At 44.8% G+C, this 22,072-nt stretch overlaps 1 protein-coding gene across 1 annotated transcript; it reads right to left on the bottom strand.

Moving 5' to 3' along the window:
* Positions 1–18,001: 18,001 nt before the first annotated feature.
* On the bottom strand, positions 18,002–21,693 carry LOC142302390 (uncharacterized). Its single transcript, XM_075343444.1, has 2 exons — positions 21,516–21,693; positions 18,002–18,963 (listed from the first exon to the last, which is right to left on the bottom strand). Exons 1-2 carry the CDS (start codon positions 21,691–21,693, stop codon positions 18,002–18,004), a joined length of 1,140 nt encoding a protein of 379 aa, XP_075199559.1.
* Between the last annotated feature and the right edge of the window lie 379 nt (positions 21,694–22,072).

Genomic DNA, 22,072 nt, shown 5'->3' on the forward strand with positions numbered 1-22,072 from the left:
GTGGAAAGCTCAGCCTGGGTTCCTCAGTCCTGGAGCGGCATCTCTTGGAAAGAACACTTTCAAATACTAGTGGCTACCTTTAACTTAACCGGGATTGGCTGTAGCCCACCACGGCGGTGACTGGTACCTCCCGGGCAATCTAAAGACAGTGAGTAAAAGACCTGGAACCACAGCAACTGACTCAGCCTTTTGATTGCCGTCGCCCCACGCTTTAGCGCCAACGGCCACCACTACTCCCCTCATCATCCTCCCCAGGGCCTGCTCTACCTGTGGGGAGCAGAACCATCCTTGCTGCTACAACTATCCGCCCCGGAGGACAGCGACAGCAGAGGCGGCTAATCCCTGACCGCATACCGCAGGTGGCGTCATGAGACAATCATACTCAGCCACTACTACCCCTATCATCCCATCCATTCCCCTTTCCTTCAACACCTCAGGGTCACGAAAGCGGGCAGACCACCCGTGACATCCCCTGACCCTTCACTGTCCCGGTGACAAGTATTCCCCCAGGCCCCGTGGGGTGCTCCATATACCCTTGGGGGATTTGTACACCCTTTGGGGGAAGGACAGCTGTATACCATTGGGGGGAGGGGAGCTATATACCCTTGGGGGAGAGCTGTATACCTGGGAGGTGATCTATATACCAGGGAAGTCAGCTTTATACCCTTGGGGGGAAGAAAGCTGTATACCCTTGGGGGGAAGGGTGTATACCATTGGGGGAGCTGTATACCCTTGGGGTGAGAGGAGCTGTATACCCTTGGGGGAGGGGAGCTATATATCCTTGAAGGGAAAGCTGTATACCCTTGGGGGAAAGACAGCTGTATACCCTTGGGGAGGACAGCTGTATACCTTTGGGTGGAGCAATATAACAGGGAGGTGAGCTGTATACCCTTAGGGGAGGAGAGCTGTATACCCTTAAGGATGACAGCTGTATACTTTTTGGGGGGGAGCTATTTACCAGGGAGGTCAGCTGTATACCCTTTTGGGGGAGAGCTGTATTCCCTTGGGGGGAGGGAACCTGTATACCCTTGGGGGAAAGCTGTATACCCTTGGGAGGAGGGGAGCTGTATATTTTTTGGGGGAAAAGAGTTGTATACACTTGGGGGTGAAGGGAGCTGTTTTCCCTTGCGAGGAGAGCTGTATACTCTTGAGCTGAGCGTTAGCTGGCTGAGAACAGCTATTATTACATAAGATGCACTTGTAGGTGCATACTTCTTGGGCATAGTATATTGTGGTCAAAACAGAACACATGAGAAGTTGAAAATTAAAAACTTTTCCTTTTCATTTGAAAAAAAATAACTCATTTTGGAATTGATTGCAGCATCACATTTCTTTCAAAAAAAGTCAGGAAATTGTTACCACACCACTGTAAAAGTAAGTGGTACTTATGTAAAACAGCATGAAGGACATTTGGTCAACTTCAACTAAATCTCATCACTGTGTATACAAGTATACAAATAGCATATTAGAGAGTATCTCAGAAATAAAGATAGTGATAGAGATTCAACAATGTGTGAACAACTATGCCTAAAAATTGTGCAACAACTTCACAAAAATGTTTCTCAATGTAAAATTTCAAAAACTTTGAATATCCCATTATCTATAATACATAAATCAAAAAATTCTGAGACTCTGGAGAACTCCAAAACTACAAGGGACAAGGCTGCTGGTAAATATTGGATACCTGTGATCTACAAGCCCTTAGGCAACATTGCATCAAAAACAGTTAAGCCTGCTTTACACGGTACGACCGATTGTGCGATTTCACAATCGATCGTACCCGCCCCCGTCCTTTTTGCGTCACGGGCAAATCGCTGCCCGTGTCGCACAAAGGTAGTAACCCCCGTCACACATACTTACCTCTCGTGCGACCTCGCTGTGGGCGGCGAACGTCCACTTCCTGGAGTGGGAGGGACGTTCGGCGTCACAGTGACGTCACACGGCCGCCGGCCAATCAGAGCGGAGGGGCGGAGATGAGCAGGATGTAAACATCCCGCCCACCTCCTTCCTTCCACATAGAGCCGGCGGCGGCCGCGGGAGGCAGGTGAGCTGATCATCGTTCCTGTGGTGTCACACGGAGCGACGTGTGCTACCACGGAAACGATGGTCAACTAAATTAAACGATTTTATGGAACCTAACGAGCAGTACCCGACTCACGATTTGTGAGCGATACTGCGTCGCTAGGAGGTGTCACACAGGCCGGCATCGCCAGCGATGCCGGATGTGCGTCACAAAAACCGTGACCCCGACGATCTATCGCACGATAGATTGCCTGGTGTAAAGCAGGCTTTAGTCATCCAAATCCCTACGTGGTTTCAGGATTACTTTAAAAATCATTGTCTGTGAACACCAATTTAAGCTCTATCATGCAAAGAAAAAGACATATCATCACAATCCAGAAACTGCTGTATTTTCTGGGGGAAAGCTCATTTGAAATGGATTGAGGCAAAATAGAAAACTGTTCTGTGGTCAGATGAACCAAAATGTAAAATTCTTTATGGAAACCATGGATGTCGTGTTCTGTGGACTTAAGAGGAGAGAAACTATCCAACTTGTTAACAGGGCACAGTTAAAAAAGTCTGAATTTCTGATGATATGGGGTTGCAATAGTATGACATGGGCAGCTTATTCATCTTAAAAGGCATTATTAATGCTGAGCATTATATAGAGGTTTTAGAACACCATAAGGTCCCATCCAGACAATGCCTATGTCAGGAAAGGCTTTGCATATTTCAGCAAGATAATAAAATACCATGCACTTCATCCATCCCACAGCATGGATTCAAAGAAGGAAAGTTTAGGTGATGACCTTGCCACCTTTCACCAATAGAAAACATTTGGCATGTTATGAAACAAAAATACTGGATAAGAAGACAGAACTGAGGAGCAGTGAGAATTCAACATCAAACAAGAATTGGACAATATTCCTCTCGCAAAACTCCAGGAATTGTTCTCTTCACTTCCCAGATGTTTGCAGACTGTATATAGATGAGTAGATACTACACAATAGTAGACTTGACCTTGTTCCAACTTATTTGAGATACAGTATATTGCTGCAATCAATTTCTAAATTAATTATTTTTTTTTAAATTAAATGGAAAAATGTCTAACTTTCATCTTCTGAAATGTATTTTATGTTCTGTTGTGACTAAAGTATGGCTATAAAAGATTTCTAAATAATTTAATTATTTTCTTTACATTTTAAACAGCATCCCAACATTTTTTGGAATTGGAGTTGCAATAAAAAATAAAAAATAATATTATTATGATGCATGCTTTTATAAGTATAAAGTGTAATGTATTAAAATACACATACGAGGGGCTGCTGATAAGTTTTGGCTTTACCCAGAAAGCACTGAGATAGGATAATGAAACTTTACAATTATTCCACATACTCTCCACTGATGTCAATGCACTTCTTACATCAGCATTCCAAGTGATGTAAGACTAGCAAAAAGAAGGATTTCGGTTGTGCCTCAAACCAGGCATCTGTAGCAGCCATGGCATCAAAAACGGTGTGAAATTTGTACCACTGAGGTGTTTCTTCAGTTTTGGAAACAGATGATAGTTGGAGGAAGGTAGAGCTGGTTAATAAGGTGGGTGTTCAACCAGCTAGAAGCCCAGCTCTGCCAGTTTTGCAGTGGTCGCTTGTGCAGTGTGAACGGAGGCTTTTGTCTTGCAGGAAAAAGATTCCTTTGTACAGCTTGCTGCACCTTTTGGCCTTCAGAGCTGCCTTCAATTGGTCCAAAAGCTCAATGTAATACCTTGCATTGATCATGCAACCCTTTTGAAGGTAGTCCACTAGTAGCACACCCTTCTTATCCCAGAACACAGATGCCATCACCTTAGTGGCTGATTTTTGCACCCTGAATGTCTTTGGATGAGGAGAACCACTGTACCTCCACTCTTTTGACTGCTCCTTGTTTTCAGGGTCATTCAAATAAATGCAGGTCTCATCCATAGTGACCAGTCGATCCAGGAAGTTCTTAGCAGTCCAGAAACGCTGACAAATGGACCGGGAAGTTTTCACTTGCATGCTTCTCTGATCTGTTGCTAAACATTTGGTGACCCACTTTGCAGAAAGCTTCCTCATGTCCAAATGTTCATGGATAATGACATAAACACATCCCCATGATATCTGCTATTGCATTAGCTGAAATTTGTCAATTCTCCAGTATGAGGTTGTGCACAGCATCGACGATCTCCGGAACAACCACTCTCGGTCATCCAGGAAGATCCTCATCATTGGTGCTGAAGTGGCCGTTTTAAATTTGGCAACCCAGTTCTTAAATGTGGAGAATGAAGGGCATTGATCCCTCAATGTGTGCGACATATCACCATGAATATCCTTCGTGGATTTTCCTTGCAGAAACAACAATTTTATCACTCCTATGCTCACAGTTGCTGTGAATATGGCATTAGATGCTGCCATTTTGTTTTCCTGCGTGTGTAGAACATTGTTGCCATAACCAACAAACACAAAATTTTGAAAACATATATTAGACACATAAGGCTTTCATGTGATGTACCATTTCTTACCATGGAAACAAAAAAAAGATCACAAAGTCAAAAGGGTGCTTTACACGCTGCAACATCGCTAGCGATCTCATTAGCGATGTAACACGCCAGATCGCACATACAATTTGCCAAAATCGCACATGTGACCAGCGCTAAAAAAAAAAATGACCTATGTGCAATCTCGACAAATCTTATCTGTGATCTGGTGTGTCACATCGCTAACGAGCTCGCTAGCGATGTCACAGTGTGTAAAGCACCCTAAAGACTTATCAGTAGCCACTCGTATATATTTTTCGATAAAGTGTCATATTTATAGCTTTATACGCACTTATAACTCCTGGTAATGCTATAAACTGGGTATATGTATATACCATTGTTATAAATCGATACAAAAATCACAATTCTAGTGGTAATATATCATATACAGTGCCTACAAGTAGTCTTCAACCCCCTGCAGATTTAGCAGGTTTGATAAGATGCAAATAAGTTAGAGCCTGCAAACTTCAAACAAGAGCAGGATTTATTAACAGATGTATAAATCTTACAAACCAACAAGTTATGTTGCTCAGTTAAATTTTAATAAATTTTCAACATAAAAGTGTGGGTCAATTATTATTCAACCCCTAGGTTTAATATTTTGTGGAATAACCCTTGTTTGCAATTACAGCTAATAATCGTCTTTTATAAGACCTGATCAGGCCGGCACAGGTCTCTGGAGTTATCTTGGCCCACTCCTCCATGCATATCTTCTCCAAGTTATCTAGGTTCTTTGGGTGTCTCATGTGGACTTTAATCTTGAGCTCCTTCCACAAGTTTTCAATTGGGTTAAGGTCAGGAGACTGACTAGGCCACTGCAACACCTTGATTTTTTCCCTCTTGAACTAGGCCTTGTTTTTCTTGGCTGGGTGCTTTGGGTCGTTGTCTTGTTGGAAGATGAAATGACGACCCATCTTAAGATCCTTGATGGAGGAGTGGAGGTTCTTGGCCAAAATCTCCAGGTAGGCCGTGCTATCCATCTTCCCATGGATGCGGACCAGATGGCCAGGCCCCTTGGCTGAGAAAAAGCCCCACAGCATGATGCTGCCACCATGCTTGACTGTAGGGATGGTATTCTTGGGGTCGTATGCAGTGCCATCCAGTCTCCAAACGTCACGTGTGTGGTTGGCACCAAAGATCTCGATCTTGGTCTCATCAGACCAGAGAACCTTGAACCAGTCTGTCTCAGAGTCCTCCAAGTGATCATGAGCAAACTGTAGACGAGCCTTGACATGACGCTTTGAAAGTAAAGGTACCTTACGGGCTCGTCTGGAACGGAGACCATTGCGGTGGAGTACATTACTTATGGTATTGACTGAAACCAATATCCCCACTGCCATGAGATCTTCCCGGAGCTCCTTCCTTGTTATCCTTGGGTTAGCCTTGACTCTTCGGACAAGCCTGGCCTCAGCACGGGTGGAAACTTTCAAAGGCTGTCCAGGCCATGGAAGGCTAACAGTAGTTCCAAAAGCCTTCCACTTCCGGATGATGCTCCAAACAGTGGAGACAGGTAGGCCCAACTCCTTGGAAAGGGTTTTGTACCCCTTGCCAGCCTTGTGACCCTCCACGATCTTGTCTCTGATGGCCTTGGAATGCTCTTTTGTCTTTCCCATGTTGACCAAGTATGAGTGCTGTTCACAAGTTTGGGGAGGGTCTTAATTAGTCAGAAAAGGCTGGAAAAAGAGATAATTAATCCAAACATGTGAAGCTCATTGTTCTTTGTGCCTGAAATACTTCTTAATACTTTAGGGGAACCAAACAGAATTCTTGTGGTTTGAGGGGTTGAATAATAAATGACCCTCTGAATAAACTTTTCACAATTTAAAAAAAAAAAAATAAAAAAAGAAATAATATTCTTTTTTGCTGCAGTGCATTTCACACTTCCAGGCTGATCTACAGTCCAAATGTCACAATGCCAAGTTAATTCCGAATGTGCAAACCTGCTAAATCTGCAGGGGGTTGAATACTACTTGTAGGCACTATATATGTTTTATTAATGAGTTTTAAATTGAAGACCATCATTATCAAATTGACATCTCATCTATACCTGCTATGAGGTTTGATAGAACTACAGTTAGGTCCAGAAATATTTGGACAGTGACACAATTTTCGCGAGTTGGGCTCTGCATGCCACCACATTGGATTTGAAATGAAATCTCTACAACAGAATTCAAGTGCAGATTGTAACGTTTAATTTGAAGGTTTGAACAAAAATATCTGATAGAAATTGTAGGAATTGTACACATTTCTTTACAAACACTCCACATTTTAGGAGGTCAAAAGTAATTGGACAAATAAACCAAACCCAAACAAAATATTTTTATTTTCAATATTTTGTTGCGAATCCTTTGGAGGCAATCACTGCCTTAAGTCTGGAACCCATGGACATCACCAAACGCTGGGTTTCCTCCTTCTTAATGCTTTGCCAGGCCTTTACAGCCGCAGCCTTCAGGTCTTGCTTGTTTGTGGGTCTTTCCGTCTTAAGTCTGGATTTGAGCAAGTGAAATGCATGCTCAATTGGGTTAAGATCTGGTGATTGACTTGGCCATTGCAGAATGTTCCACTTTTTTGCACTCATGAATTCCTGGGTAGCTTTGGCTGTATGCTTGGGGTCATTGTCCATCTGTACTATGAAGCGCCGTCCGATCAACTTTGCGGCATTTGGCTGAATCTGGGCTGAAAGTATATCCCGGTACACTTCAGAATTCATCCGGCTACTCTTGTCTGCTGTTATGTCATCAATAAACACAAGTGACCCAGTGCCATTGAAAGCCATGCATGCCCATGCCATCACGTTGCTTCCACCATGTTTTACAGAGGATGTGGTGTGCCTTGGATCATGTGCCATTCCCTTTCTTCTCCAAACTTTTTTCTTCCCATCATTCTGGTACAGGTTGATCTTTGTCTCATCTGTCCATGGAATACTTTTCCAGAACTGAGCTGGCTTCATGAGGTGTTTTTCAGCAAATTTAACTCTGGCCTGTCTATTTTTGGAATTGATGAATGGTTTGCATCTAGATGTGAACCCTTTGTATTTACTTTCATGGAGTCTTCTCTTTACTGTTGACTTAGAGACAGATACACCTACTTCACTGAGAGTGTTCTGGACTTCAGTTGATGTTGTGAACGGGTTCTTCTTCACCAAAGAAAGTATGTGGCGATCATCCACCACTGTTGTCATCCGTGGACACCCAGGTCTTTTTGAGTTCCCAAGCTCACCAGTCAATTCCTTTTTTCTCAGAATGTACCCGACTGTTGATTTTGCTACTCCAAGCATGTCTGCTATCTCTCTGATGGATTTTTTCTTTTTTTTCAGCCTCAGGATGTTCTGCTTCACCTCAATTGAGAGTTCCTTAGACCGCATGTTGTCTGGTCACAGCAACAGCTTCCAAATGCAAAACCACACACCTGTAATCAACCCCAGACCTTTTAACTACTTCATTGATTACAGGTTAACGAGGGAGACGCCTTCAGAGTTAATTGCAGCCCTTAGAGTCCCTTGTCCAATTACTTTTGGTCCCTTGAAAAAGAGGAGGCTATGCATTACAGAGCTATGATTCCTAAACCCTTTCTCCGATTTGGATGTGAAAACTCTCATATTGCAGCTGGGAGTGTGCACTTTCAGCCCATATTATATATATAATTGTATTTCTGAACATGTTTTTGTAAACAGCTAAAATAACAAAACTTGTGTCACTGTCCAAATATTTCTGGACCTAACTGTATGTAACATCACGCTCTCCCCAGCACCCAAAGTTCGGTGCCTCGGAGTGACTTTTGACTCTGCCTTGTCCTTCCTACCACACATTCAATCCCTCACCACCTCCTGCCGTCTTCAACTCAAAAATATTTCCAGAATCCGTCCTTTTCTCAATTCTCAATCTACAAAAATGCTAGTGCATGCCCTCATAATCTCCCGCCTCGACTACTGCAAAATCCTCCTCTGTGGTCTCCCTGCTAGCACGCTCACCCCTCTCCAGTCCATCCTTAATTCTGCTGCCCGAATGATCCACCTCTCTCCTCAATACCACCCCGCTTCTCCTCTCTGCAAATCCCTCCATTGGCTCCCAATCTTCCATCGTATCCAATTCAAACTACTAACACTGACGTACAAAGCCATCCATAATCTGTCTCCTCCGTATATCTCTGAACTAATCTCTCGCTACACTCCAAAACCTAATCTCTGGTCCTCCCAAGACCTCCTTCTCCCCTCCTCTCTCATTCGCTCCTCATGCAACCGCCTCCAAGACTTCTCCCGAGCATCCTCAGTCTTCTGGAACTCGCTGCCTCAACACGTCAGACTACTACCCTTGCAAATTTCAAACGGAACTTAAAAACTCATCTGTTCAGAAATGTCTATAATCTTCAATGACCACACTGCCCCACCACCGTGTGGAGCTGCCGCCCCACCATTGTGCGGAGCTGCCGCCCCACCACCGTGCGGAGCTGCCGCCCCCCCACCGTGCAGAGCTGCCGCCCCCCACCGTGCGGAGCTGCCGCCCTACCACCGTGCGGAGCTGCCGCCACACCACCGTGCGGAGCTGCCGCCCCACCACCGTGCACCGTGCGAAGCTGCCGCCCCACCACCATGTGGAGCTACCGCCCCACCACCGTGCGGAGCTGCCGCCCAACCTACACCCCTACTGTCTCCTCCCCAAAATCCTATAGATTGTAAGGCCACAAGGGCAGGGCCCTCTTCCCGCTGTACTAGTCTGTCTATTGTAAGTTGTATATGTATTCTGTATGTAACCCCCTTCTTATGTACAGCACCATGGAATCAATGCTCTATAAATAAATAATAATAATAATAGTAACTGTTCTATAATTTGTGTAAATATCCAGCATGTAATGGATGGTAAATCTTTCTTTTGTGAAGGCCACTAATTTACATATAAGCCCTGCTCATTCCACGTAAATTTTGTGTGAAATGTTGCCAAATATAATGCAAATATTGTATGTACCGTAAGTTGGGACTATTGTGCAAAATTGGTATAAAGCTTTTAAAAAGTTCCCATGGTATATTCTAGCTGTACTCCACTAGTTACTGAAAAGCTGTGACCTAGATTTCTCAGAGTTGCATTTATACTATGGCGCGTTCTCACTGGCTGATACAACAGCTGCACTGTGCTGACACAGCACCAGAAAGGTGAAGTCCAATACTGCAGCTGGTGTTTCAAGCCTCACAAAATGAAGAAGAGCAGTGCCAGACCTTTATCTTGTAGATCAGCTCCTTATAAATATTTTTTTCTGGCTGCATCTTGAAGTGTTAACTGTATTGCCATAAATCATTATTTCTAAATATATATTTTATTGATATTATTTGTGTTGGTTACATTTCATTTAACAAGTATTAAGAGTTTAAGTGGTTTGTTATAAACAGATTTAATAATAAAAACAAGATTACAACAGTGTAAACAGGAAGACATAGGTCATAAACAAAGACATGCATAAAGCAAATAGTGCAATACAAAAAAGAAGAGGAGGGAAATGCCTAATGTAAAGTACTAGCATAATTAGGCTATGTTCACACATTGCGTTTTTAGGCTATGAGCACGTTGACATTTTTTGTGACCACAAAGATGCAGCATTTTTGGCCACAAAAAACGCACAAAAACGCACCCGCAGTAAAAACACAGTGGTGAAAAAGCACCACGTTGCACCGCGTTTTTGTGCATTTATGGCTGCGTTTTTGATCACTGCATTTTGCTGCGTTTTTTTCAAACGCAGAAAAACGCAGAAAAGAATTGACATGTTCATTTTTTTTTAGGTCTAAAACGCAGCCAAACAAAACTGCACTGTGCGGACAACAAAAATGAAATCTCATAGGCTTTTATGGGAAAGGAAGTGCGTGCAGTTTTGAGGCCAAAAACACACCCGAAAAAACGAGCAAAAACACAGTACAAAACGCAGCGTGCGCACATAGCCTAAGGGTTTTTCCTGTGTTTTTTTTCTGCAGCAAAGCCTGATGTCTTGGCAGTAAAATAAGCAGCATTTTTGCTATGTTTTTTTGCTGTGTGATTTGTCTACAGTACATGTTTAAGTAAAGTTAGTTTAATTCACCGCACAAGCTGCAAAAACACAGCAAAATACGCAGCTGCATTATTTCACTTTTTATTCCTTTTCATGGTGAAAAAAGGAGCAAAAAAAAAAGCTATGTACACACGTAGCAGATTTCTTTCTGCATAAATAAAAGCATGTTTTGCCAGGAAAAATTTGAATTCTTTAGGGTCAGCAAGGTCCTTGTTAACAGGTCGGCTTGAAGCTCTTTCCTGTCCTAGGGTCCTGTACCCTGTCAGTGCGTAGTTCCGAGAGTACTCCACCGTACTCCACCGGCAACCACCTCTCCTGGGTACCAGGTTACCGTTAACTTGAGTCAGGATGCTCCTCAGTCACACCCTCCACCTTCACCAGACTTTGACTGACTTCAACTGACTACTCTCCACAGTCTGCCCCTCCCACCTGGTCAACTAATAGACTGGACTGGCTCCACATCTAGGCGGCCATCCATTGGTCCCACCCTAGCTGGGTACCATTCTATGGGGGATTGTTGGGGAAAACTTGGATAACCTGGGTTTTTGGTGTTACCGGCACTGGGGTTCTGGTTCCCTGAGGGGGAAGGCTCTGCATCCTGGTGGGGATTCAGAACCTTATAGCACCCTGATGGTCTCAGGGGTGCTACAAATGTCTTTTAGAAGCGGTGATCATGTGTTTATTATAGGTCTAAAGGCCGCTTTACACGCTGCGATATCGGTACCGATATTGCTAGCGTGCGTACCCGCCCCCATCGGTTGTGCGACACGGGTAAATCGCTGCCCATGGCGCACAACATCGCGCGGACCCGTCACACTACTTACCTGCCTAGCGACGTCGCTGTGACCGGCGAACCGCCTCCTTTCTAAGGGGGCGGTTCAATCAGCATCACAGCGACATCACAGCAGCGTCACCAAACCGCCGCCCAATAGAAGCGGAGGGGCGGAGATGAGCGGGATGTAACATCCCGCCCACCTCCTTCCTTCCTCATTGCGGGCGGCCACCGGTAAGGTGAGGTTCCTCATTCCTGCGGTGTCACACATAGCGATGTGTGCTGCCGCAGGAGCGACGAACTACTTCATACACTGAGCAGCAGCGATATTCGAGAATAGGGGGGCATGTCACCGATGAGCGATTTTGACTGTTTTTGTGATCATTCAAAATCGCTCATAGGTGTCACACGCAAAGACATTGCTAAAGCGACCGGATGTGCGTCACAAATTCTGTGACCCCAACGAGATTGCTTGAGCAATGTCGCAGCGTGTAAAGTGGCCTTAAGGCTATGTGCGCACGTTGCGTAATTTCATACGTTTACGCTGCATATTGCACTGCAACATAAATGCATGCGTTCTGCATCCCCAGCACAATCTATGAAGATTGTGTATAATCCATCCGCACGTTGCATTTGAGAGCATGATTTGCATGATGAAATTTTGATCCAAATCGCTGCGCTCAAAAAAGCAACATGTCACTTCTTTGGTGCGCTTTCGATCCTGCCCCCGCTCTGTCTATGGCCTAAAACACACTTCCGCATAAAAAACGTCCATGTGACACGGTCCATTTTTCAGGTCCGTGTTCCGTTTTTTTGGGGCGTTTCTCCGGTACGTATGGCATCCGTGTGATGGCGTATGCGAGCCGTGTGTGCGTGTGGAATGTCCGTATTGACATAAAATACGTACGTGTGCAGTCCGTGTGCCGTCTGTTTTGTAATATCCGTATTTTCACACAAATAACCTTGTTATTTGCTGATATTGGGGCCTATGGCAGTGCCTCAGATGCACGCATTTTCAGAAGCTCACGTTTAGCAAGACGATTAATGTCTGATAGTTTAAGTTTGCCTGCACCAAGACCATTGCCTGGTACTAATGGCCCTATTGTTCCTTTTGTAATGGTTGCAGATCAGGGGTTTGCATTGTCTAGGCATTTGATGCGTCCATATCCCAGAAGGGGGCTGGACAGATCAAAAGCCCTATTTAATAGCAAATTGGCCAGAGCACGTTGCTATGTTGAACGTGCCTTTGGCATTTTGGCCTCAAGATGGCGCATTTATCAAACCACCATCCAACTCCAACCAACCACAGTCAAGGCTGTCATTAAAGCTACAGTAGTGTTACATAATTACTGTAGATTACATGAAAACAATGACGAAGACATTGAGGAGTTGCCAGCTTTAAATGCACCATTGTAGAGAATGGTAGTGTTAGAACCACTGTGTCCACTTCTGGTCTACAAGTGAGGAATCAGTTTAAAGATTATTTTAGTTTAAATCGCCATAGTCATGTATAAATTTGACATTGTTATAGTTTGTTATCACTTGGTTACATAATCACAAACACATATGTAATACAAAAGAGAAAATGACCATACATAGGTATAATTTGAGTTATTTTTGTTGGTTGGTTGTGTTTGTGGTCCCCATAAGCTATTGTGATTTAACTATATTGCTATAAAATCAGGAATTTTTGTTTTGCAAAAAACAGTACTACTGAATGTACATGACTAATAAAAATATGGCAAATTGGTTTTGAAAAAATTAGTCCAGATTTATTATTTAACCTATGTGTATATGTTATCTTTTGCAATACACCCTGTATTCTTTTTTTTTTTTACAGAATTTTGTCAGGGACATTAGCCCATACAAAACACCATACTTTATTATGCAATAATGTCACGCAAACATAATTTGTTTGACACTATTGGTATACAAGTATGGGACCAGACCATATGCAGATACTGCATAGTGGCTGGATTTTTATTAATAAAGGTGTCTGAATGTTAGTGTAGTAGTTTATGTGCATGCATTTTTTCCCTAAACCCAGTTTTTTCTAATGGATGGTCCAAACAACATGTCCAGAGCAAGGCAACATTCTAACAGGCAGGTAATGTTTTGGAAGTGATAGAGTAATTTCTATTGAATTTTTGGAAAGGAAAACACAAATATGACCCCATGCATATAGAGTAAGTAATGTGTTACATTTTGATATGTTTTCCCACCAGCAATACCCTAGAGAAAATACAAAAATGTAAAATAATACAAACAATATCACATTATGATTCAACTAAATCCTCCAGGCTAGTGATGCTTTCCTGTGTAGTCTCCATTGCATTGACACCTACAGAAAAAGTTTGCTGCACAACACTAGATGTTGTAGTAAGTGACTGGTCAGTGTTTCCACTAGTAACAGTTGTACTTGGAACAAATAATGATGCAGTTGTTTGAGCAGATGGAAGACCAAGTGTAGGTGGTACATATTGATGTGTTGGAAGAGGCTGAGTATGTGTGTATGTGAAGTTAGTTGGGTAAGTCTGTTGTTGAAAGTACTGTTGTAGATTATTAGGAACATGGTAGGATGTTGGTTGTTGAAACATTTGAGGTAGTCTATGAACATTACTAACAATACTAGGATAGTTAAAAGAGGTTGGCATTGGTGTCTGTTGGGGTACTTGTGGGACAAATGATGGCTGTTGAGATGGCCTTTGTGTCATTAATGTACCTGTTTGGTGTGGGACAACTGTTGGCCTAATTTGTACATCAGTTCCCATAGAAGAAGATGGACACTGTATATGTGTTTGTTTCACTACAGGATTTAGTTGAAAATTAGAGTAATGTTCATCAGTTTGGGTTTCCACAGTTTGTTGGGTTGTGTTTGTGTGTGGGCCACATGGATTGGCTCTCCATTGCTCTATCACTTCAAAACAATATATGGGTTCTGGCTAACGTTGGGTAGCAGATATTAGTGTTATTAAGGACGCCCTCAATCTGTCCTGCCTATCAGTTGCAACCAATGCAAGAGAGGGAGAAAGGGAGCGGCAAAATCTCTCTCCATCACTCTCTGGTATCAGTGAATTCATCATGTGTATTATTCTGGTATCAATGATATCTGGCAGGGAACGTAAATCTTCATAACGCCTATGTCTGCGACTACGGATAGATTGGGCTACTGTGCGCATGGTATTAGTTGTTATTCTTGGCTGTGTGCCTGCATGTTGCTGTGGACTACTCTCTGCAAGAACTGGTGAAGGGCCACTTTGTTGCCCGGTAGACTGGCCTGCAATTACATTAGTGGATTGACTTGTTCCCAAATCAGAGGACATTTCTTCTGCGTCTGTCTGGCTGGTGTTGGGGATTGGTGGTGGTTGATATGAGGTAGGCTCCATCTCAGAAGCAGAGGTCGCTGTTAATACTGCTGACTGAGCTTCCTCACTATCTTCTTGATTATCCTCTGTATTTTGATGAAAGAAAAAAAAAAAAAAATTAATGTGTGCATGTAAAAAAAAACCAACATGTGATGTAATGGTTTAAACTTACTTTGGTACTTCCATAATGGGCATGAGGAAGCTCAGTTTTTCATAATGGACATATTTTTTCTTTTTTGCTGCGGCAGCTGTGGTGGCCACTGGGTTATATTCTCTGCGGAACTGGTCACGGGCTGAGCGCCATCGAAGTTTTACAAGATCCACTGTTCATAAAAAATAAAATTGTAAAATAAGGTCACAAATTATAACAATTGAAGATTAAAAAAATAAGACATTAGTCTTGTATTGCAGCAATTATAAAAAATTGGAACACACATCTATGTGTATGAAAACAACAACCCATGACACTCATATAGTGACATAATAACACAATAAGCATGAGAAAGAAAACAAGTTCTCCAGTAAAAAGATTAAACCACTGTATAATCATTTATCTCCTTTTAAAATTCCAAAAATAAAAAAAAACCCTTCAGTAAGCCATGAGAAACAAAATGTCTATAAACCCATGAAGTGCCATATGTTCCTCAAAGATTTCCCATTACACTCTACACATTACTGTTACCATTCCAGACATGGTGACACAAAGGAACATGCATAATAAACCAAACATAGAAATACAACTCAAAATGTATAGACATTTCACAGCACATTTACAATAGAAAAAGCACAAAACTGAAAACAAAAATATATTTCAAACATGTTTAATTGTTGCTTGACAACCCTGAAATGCCTTTTGTACATGCATAAAATGCTTTGCAGGCCACATATACACATGCTGACATTACTAGAAAACTGCAATGAATAGTTCAAAAGGCCAAAAAACTACACTCTCCTGTTTGTGAGTCTCCAGTGTAGCTCAAAATGAGTCAGGCCCATTAATACATGCCAAACAAACTATACAAATATGGATATAATCTGCCTACAGAATGTGCACATGTAGGTAAAGACAGAAGCAAGGCAAATAGCTGTACTCACCATATCTATTTTTCCTTCCAGGGGTACATTGAGACCATCCATTCCTAGGGTAGACTAGCTCTGCCACAGACATCCATGCTCGTTCCACCATTAACCTGTCATAATAGCCATCAACACGTGTGTCCCACAGCTCTGGATGCCTCTCTACTTCTGCAATCAGCCTCTCTGTATCGATTCTGGGCGCCATGCTCAGTACCTGTGTTGTTCTCTGTGCTCAAAGTTCCCCTGCAGTGAGAGGACAGGTGCCCAGCTGCTGTCTGGCGTGCAAATGAGACATGACAACGGGTATGGTCGAGTCATTCTTGAAGACTTTACATAAGCCCCCCACGATTACCTTATCTAAAATAAACAGACTGCACACCAATATGGATTTTATTGGCCACAGCAGCCTTTTATTATAACAAAACAACATAAATAACAGAAATCCACTCAACAGAACCGGAGGGTGGTCCTCGAAGCCCCAAAACCTGCCGACGGGTATTCTACCCAAACTGTAGCCAGACTGATGTTTTACCTCCAGCCGCTTAAGCACCGGCTCGGAGGCACCAGTTAACCAACAACCTGGCCTCATCTGAACACATGTCCCCAACCCGCGGCCCACCAGGCCTACCACAGGATTCCTCTACCCGCCGGCATATAAAGAGTGCACATGAGGGGTCCAGAACCTGACGGGTTCCCCCCCACCGTTCCGCCACAAACCGCAAATTCCAACTTCGAGGACCCTCCTCCCCTTCGCTATGCTGCTATGACAAGAAAAGAAAAATTGGGAGGGTGGGTGGGAGATTGTATCGTTTTCTGTGCCAAAATGGATGACCCCACTAACTGACCACCCCTTATAAACCCCTTAATTTTTCCCGCCCCCACTAACTACGCCCATAATGCACAATTCAAACTTCCTCTATTTCTGCCCCATCTAAGTATCTTTAACCCCTGCCTAACCCCCGTCACTTAAAAAACCCCCTCTCTTATTCCCGACCTAACCCAGTCATGTCGGCCTCCCTTTTAAGGCTGTGCCCAGTACGGCCTCTCTTGACAACGGGTATGGTCGAGTCATTCTTGAAGACTTTACATAAACCCCCCACCATTACCTTATCTAAAATAAACAGACTGCACACCAATATGGATTTTATTGGCCACAGCAGCCTTTTATTATAACAAAACAACATAAATAACAGAAATCCACTCAACAGAACCGGAGGGTGGTCCTCGAAGCCCCAAAACCTGCCGACGGGTATTCTACCCAAACTGTAGCCAGACTGATGTTTTACCTCCAGCCGCTTAAGCACCGGCTCGGAGGCACCAGTTAACCAACAACCTGGCCTCATCTGAACACATGTCCCCAACCCGCGGCCCACCAGGCCTACCACGGGATTCCTCTACCCGCCGGCATATAAAGAGTGCACATGAGGGGTCCAGAACCTGACGGATTCCCCCCCACCGTTCCGCCACAAACTGCAAATTCCAACTTCGAGGACCCTCCTCCCCTTCGCCACCAGCATAAATGTTTTGCAAACCTCAAACATTTATGTCCCTCCACAACTTTAGAGCGACCTCAATGCCTTCTTGTATTGACACACACCATATGTCCAAACCCACTGCATTTAGGTGGACTCCGTCCCGTCTCCAAAATTCACCATCCCCCGACTCCAAATCCGGATGACGGACCGCCACTGCCCCGTTTCTGGCCATAAAGCCACCCACGGCTCTATTTACCTTAACGCGCGCCTTATTTATCCTATCTACGGACCTTGCATCTCGCCAGACCTTCCTTGGGACAATATCCGACCACACTGTTGTTACCTTTGGGTACATTGCCCATAACCGCAAGAGATCAAATTTAATATCTTTTATCAGCTCCCGAAAAGGCCTTTTTCCCAGATCGTTGCCCCCGATATGCAACACTAGCACATCAGGGGCCCGATCCAGCCTCGCAAAAAAATTAAATTCAGGTAGGAACTGTTTCCATGCCATGCCACGTTTACCAATCCAGCGAAGTATAGCATCCTCCCTAGAGAAATGTAATTGCCTACCGCTCGGACGAACTGCAGCCCGCAATGCCGCCCAGAATACAAAAGAATGCCCCATGATCCACACTAGGAGAGGGCCAGCACCTGAGGGAACAACAAAAGAAAAAACTAAGAAGAAACCGGACACTGAAACATAAAGTAAAAACATTTTCACATTTCACAACCTGTCAATTCGCACATATGACTTGAATCTTCCAGATTCCCACCTTCCAATCCTTTTTACCACTTCATCACTGAGCCCTCTCCTGGCTGCTTCAGTGGCTGCCCCTATTCTGAATGAATGGCTGCCAAAATCCGCTGATGAGAAACCACCCCGCTCCAAACAGCGTTTGAAAATAGATATAAATTGAAATCGAGACAATGAGGAACCATCCGCATGTACCAACAACGGAATGTTAGCCCCACCAGCTACTGAACCGAATTCCCTTAAACAACGGACCGGACACATCGCCGATCCGGGGACTCCAAACACCACCACTCTGCAACCTTTTCCTAACTGATCAGTTTTAGAAGAACGGATTAATATTTCAATCCTGTCCTCATAAAGATCGACACTATCCCTCGATAGACCATCCCTTTTAAATCTGGAGGTGCACACCAGCTCCCCTAACCGCAAAGCTGCAAAGAATGCCAAGGAAAAAGCTAACTTAAAGAGACGCTTCTCCCAAATAGAAGTACAAACCCTATCCACTTGCCTCCCCAAACTCAACAGCAAGTCGTAAGAAATTGGTCTTCTCTTATCTTCCACTTTCCAACCTCTCCTCCATCCTTTTAGCGCTTGCACGACCAAAAAGGATTTTGTTACATCCTTAAGGCCCCTAACCTTGAAGCCAAAGGCTAAACCAGCTAAAAAACGATTAACTTTTGGAACCGACCAACCAGCTTCCCAATAATGGCCTACTAGCATTAACAACCGACCATCGTCCTCCATGTCGCCCCCTACAGATAACTTCCAATCCTCCCAAACCTTCCAAGCCTGTGAGTAGGCTGACCAGGTACCACCTGATAATGATCCGGAAATCAGCTTCCTTGCCGCTCGAATGGCAGAACCCACAACTCCATTGGACAAGTCAGACCTTTGGCTTCTGCTGCAGGTGCCAATCTCTGAAAAAGCGCCGTCTGTGAACAAGAAATTGAATCAGCGATAAGATTATGTGCCCCCGCTTCCAATTCCGCCACCAACCAAGAATTTTAAGACAAACACAAAAGAACCAGTTTTTGCAACACCTTAACTACCGGGGGGGACGCCGCTGACAATGAATTAATTGCTGACACCACTTTTTCATTGCTGCCACAGAACTTCAGTTTTTTATTCCTGAACCTGTCCCCCCAAAGTGTCAATGCCACTACCAGGGGGAACAGTTCGATCAATGTCGCATTTTGCAACAAACCCGCGGACCTCCACTCCATTGGCCACTTGCCATAAATCCAGCTGCCATGACAGTATGCTCCAAAACGCTCCAAAACCCTCAGCCCCACCGTGCTTATGAATAGGCCTGCCACACTCAGTTTTTCCACAGGGTCCATCCACAACGTCTTTCCATTGTAAACTTTCAGAAAATCAGCCCACACCTGCAAGTCCTCCCTAAGTTCCTTTTTCAACCTAATGAAATGATGAGGAGCTTTTACCCCACTTGTTGCCATTGCCAGCCTTCGGCAAAAGGCCCTGCCCATGGGCATGATGCGGCAGGCGAAATTTAACTTCCCAAGTAGCGACTGAAGTTCTCTCAACGTTATCTTTCGTAACTGCCTGGCTCTCTTCACCTCCACCAAAAGCTCTGCCACTTTTTGCTCTGGTAGTCGACACTCCATCGCTACTGTATCAATGACAATGCCTAAAAAGCTCAATACCATAGTCGGCCCTTCCGTCTTATCTGCTGCCAATGGAATGCCAAACCTCTGAGCTACCGTTTCCATGGTATGCAGTAGCAGGGAGCATTCAAAAGAATCAGCCGGGCCTATACACAAGAAATCATCTAGATAATGTATAAAAGATTTCACACCCGAGACCTCCTTTACAACCCACTCCACGAATGTACTAAAAGCCTCAAAATAGGCACAAGACAGAGAACAGCCCATTGGCAGACAGCGGTCAATGAAAAAACCTCCGTTCCAAAAACACCCTAATAAATGCAGACAATCTGGGTGAACCGGCAATAAGCGGAACGCCGCTTCAACATCCGTTTTTGCCAACTAAGCTCCTTTTCCAAATGTTCTCACCCATTTGATAGCCGAGTCAAACGACGTGTAACTAACCGAACACAGGTCCGGATCAATCCCGTCATTCACAGATGCTCCCCTGGGAAATGACAGTTGATGGATAAGCCGAAATTTGTTCTGCTCCTTTTTTGGAACCACGCCCAGTGGTGAAACCCTTAGGTTCCTTAGGGGAGCCACAGAGAAAGGCCCGTCCATGCGACCTAAAGCAACCTCTTTCATTAATTTCTCAGATACAACTTCCGGAAATCTTAACGCCGATTTTAAATTTTTTGTACAAAAACTAAACTCCCTATCAACAAACGGAATCCTGAAACCATGCTTAAAACCGTCTTCCAACAAGAACGCCGCCGCCCGATCAGGGTATCTATTTAGAAAATGCTGCATCTCTGCCAGCCGCACCGGTGTCACTCCTTTTTTCGGCATTATCTCCCCCTTTTTGCTTTCCTCCTCGGAAGCATTTGGATGCACTATGACTCCCATTGCACACAGAGCATTCGTGTTTGAATTTACACTTGCCCCCGAACTTGCATGCCCCCTCATTAAATAAGAAGCACAATCCTTTCTGCTGGGCAACTGTGTGCCCAGCCTGGACAGGGCCGCCTCCGCTCCCTGGAAAGGACTGTCCACCGAAACCAGACCTATTGGGTGCAGAAACCTTCATCCAAAGGCTGATATCTTTATGATCCCAACGAATGTTGGGACGTACCGCCTTGCGTTGACGAAATTGTTCGTCATACCTAAGCCATCCCTGACCCCCGTACACCCTGTAGGCTTCGCCAATAGCATCCATGTAGCAAAAAAGTCCGGAACAATTATCCGGTGCTTTTTCCCCTATCACGCTGGCTAGTATGGCGAATGCCTGCAGCCAGTTAGAAAAAGTCCGCGGAATTAAACGGTACCTCCTCTTTTCTTCGTCCTCTTTCTTTCCTTCATCCTTCCTAGCCCGGTCTAAATTAAAACGTTCTAATGGCAAAAGGGAAAAAATATCTACGTACTCATTACGCCATATCTTTTCCCGCACTTCTTGTTTAAGGTGGGCCCCTAGCGGCCCCTCAAAGAAGACGTACACCTCCCCCTTTGCTGAATCATCTAACCGTACCACGTCGTCGTTTTCCTTTTCTCCCTGACTAACCGAAGGAGGTTGACTATGTGCTCCGACACCAATCGCACTCCCGGCTGGAACCCCGACTTCCGGTAAAGGATTGGCCACTGCACCAGACGACACGCCAAGCCCCCCAGCCGATACTGCACCTACGCTCGAGCTACCCGTCCATGCCACCGCCGGTGATATCCCCCCTTGGACTCCCACCGAACCTAAAATAACCGCTAGCGTGCGCAACCCCTGTGCTAACATATCTACCCCTGACTGCCCCCCCCCGATGGCCCCTCAGCACCACTAAGTAAAGGGGAGGGTAATATGTGGTTAAGAGAAAAATTAGAAGGGTTCTCACCTGGCTGCCTGGGTGCTGTGAGCCCAGCAGCCGAAGATCCTGGTTCCTGACGCCTTCCTGCATCATCCGATTCAACTCTAGCAGAGCCCCCACGGCCTTGAGGGAGGAGGCTCGATGCGAGCGAATCGCTTTCGACGTGGTCATGTAGTCTTGCCAGCTCCTGCTGGCCAGGTGGCATATCTAGTAATGGCAGGCCCTGCACCTGCTGGCCGGGAGGTAATCCGTGGGGTTGCAGGCCCAGCACCTGCTGGCCGGGAGGTAATCCGTGGGGTTGCAGGCCCAGCACCTGCTGGCCGGGAGGTAATCCATAAGGTGGCAGGCCCAGCACCTGCTGGCCGGGAGGTAATCCATAAGGTGGCAGGCCCAGCACCTGCTGGCCGGGAGGGATCGCCTGAACAGGAAAGCCCAGCATCTGTTGGCAGGATGTTGACATTGGCTGTGGGAGGGCCAGCCCCGGCTGGCCGGAAGTTGTCATCATCGGGGGGCGTGGCTGCGTCTGCTGGCTGGAGACAGACAACGCTGAGGACCAATCCCTTGCAGGGGGACATGATCTGTTC

This window comes from Anomaloglossus baeobatrachus, chromosome 4, assembly GCF_048569485.1.
Source record: "Anomaloglossus baeobatrachus isolate aAnoBae1 chromosome 4, aAnoBae1.hap1, whole genome shotgun sequence".
Classification (NCBI taxonomy): domain Eukaryota; kingdom Metazoa; phylum Chordata; class Amphibia; order Anura; family Aromobatidae; genus Anomaloglossus; species Anomaloglossus baeobatrachus.

What these genes read in the sequence shown, in the direction of transcription:
- LOC142302390 (XM_075343444.1), bottom strand. Translation starts at nt 21,693, where the DNA reads ATGCCACCTGGCCAGCAGGAGCTGGCAAGACTACATGACCACGTCGAA. An exon ending in CACAGCACCCAGGCAGCCAG is followed by an intron (nt 18,964 to 21,515) that starts GTGAGAACCCTT and finishes TCTTGTTCACAG; the next exon opens with ACGGCGCTTTTTCAGAGATT.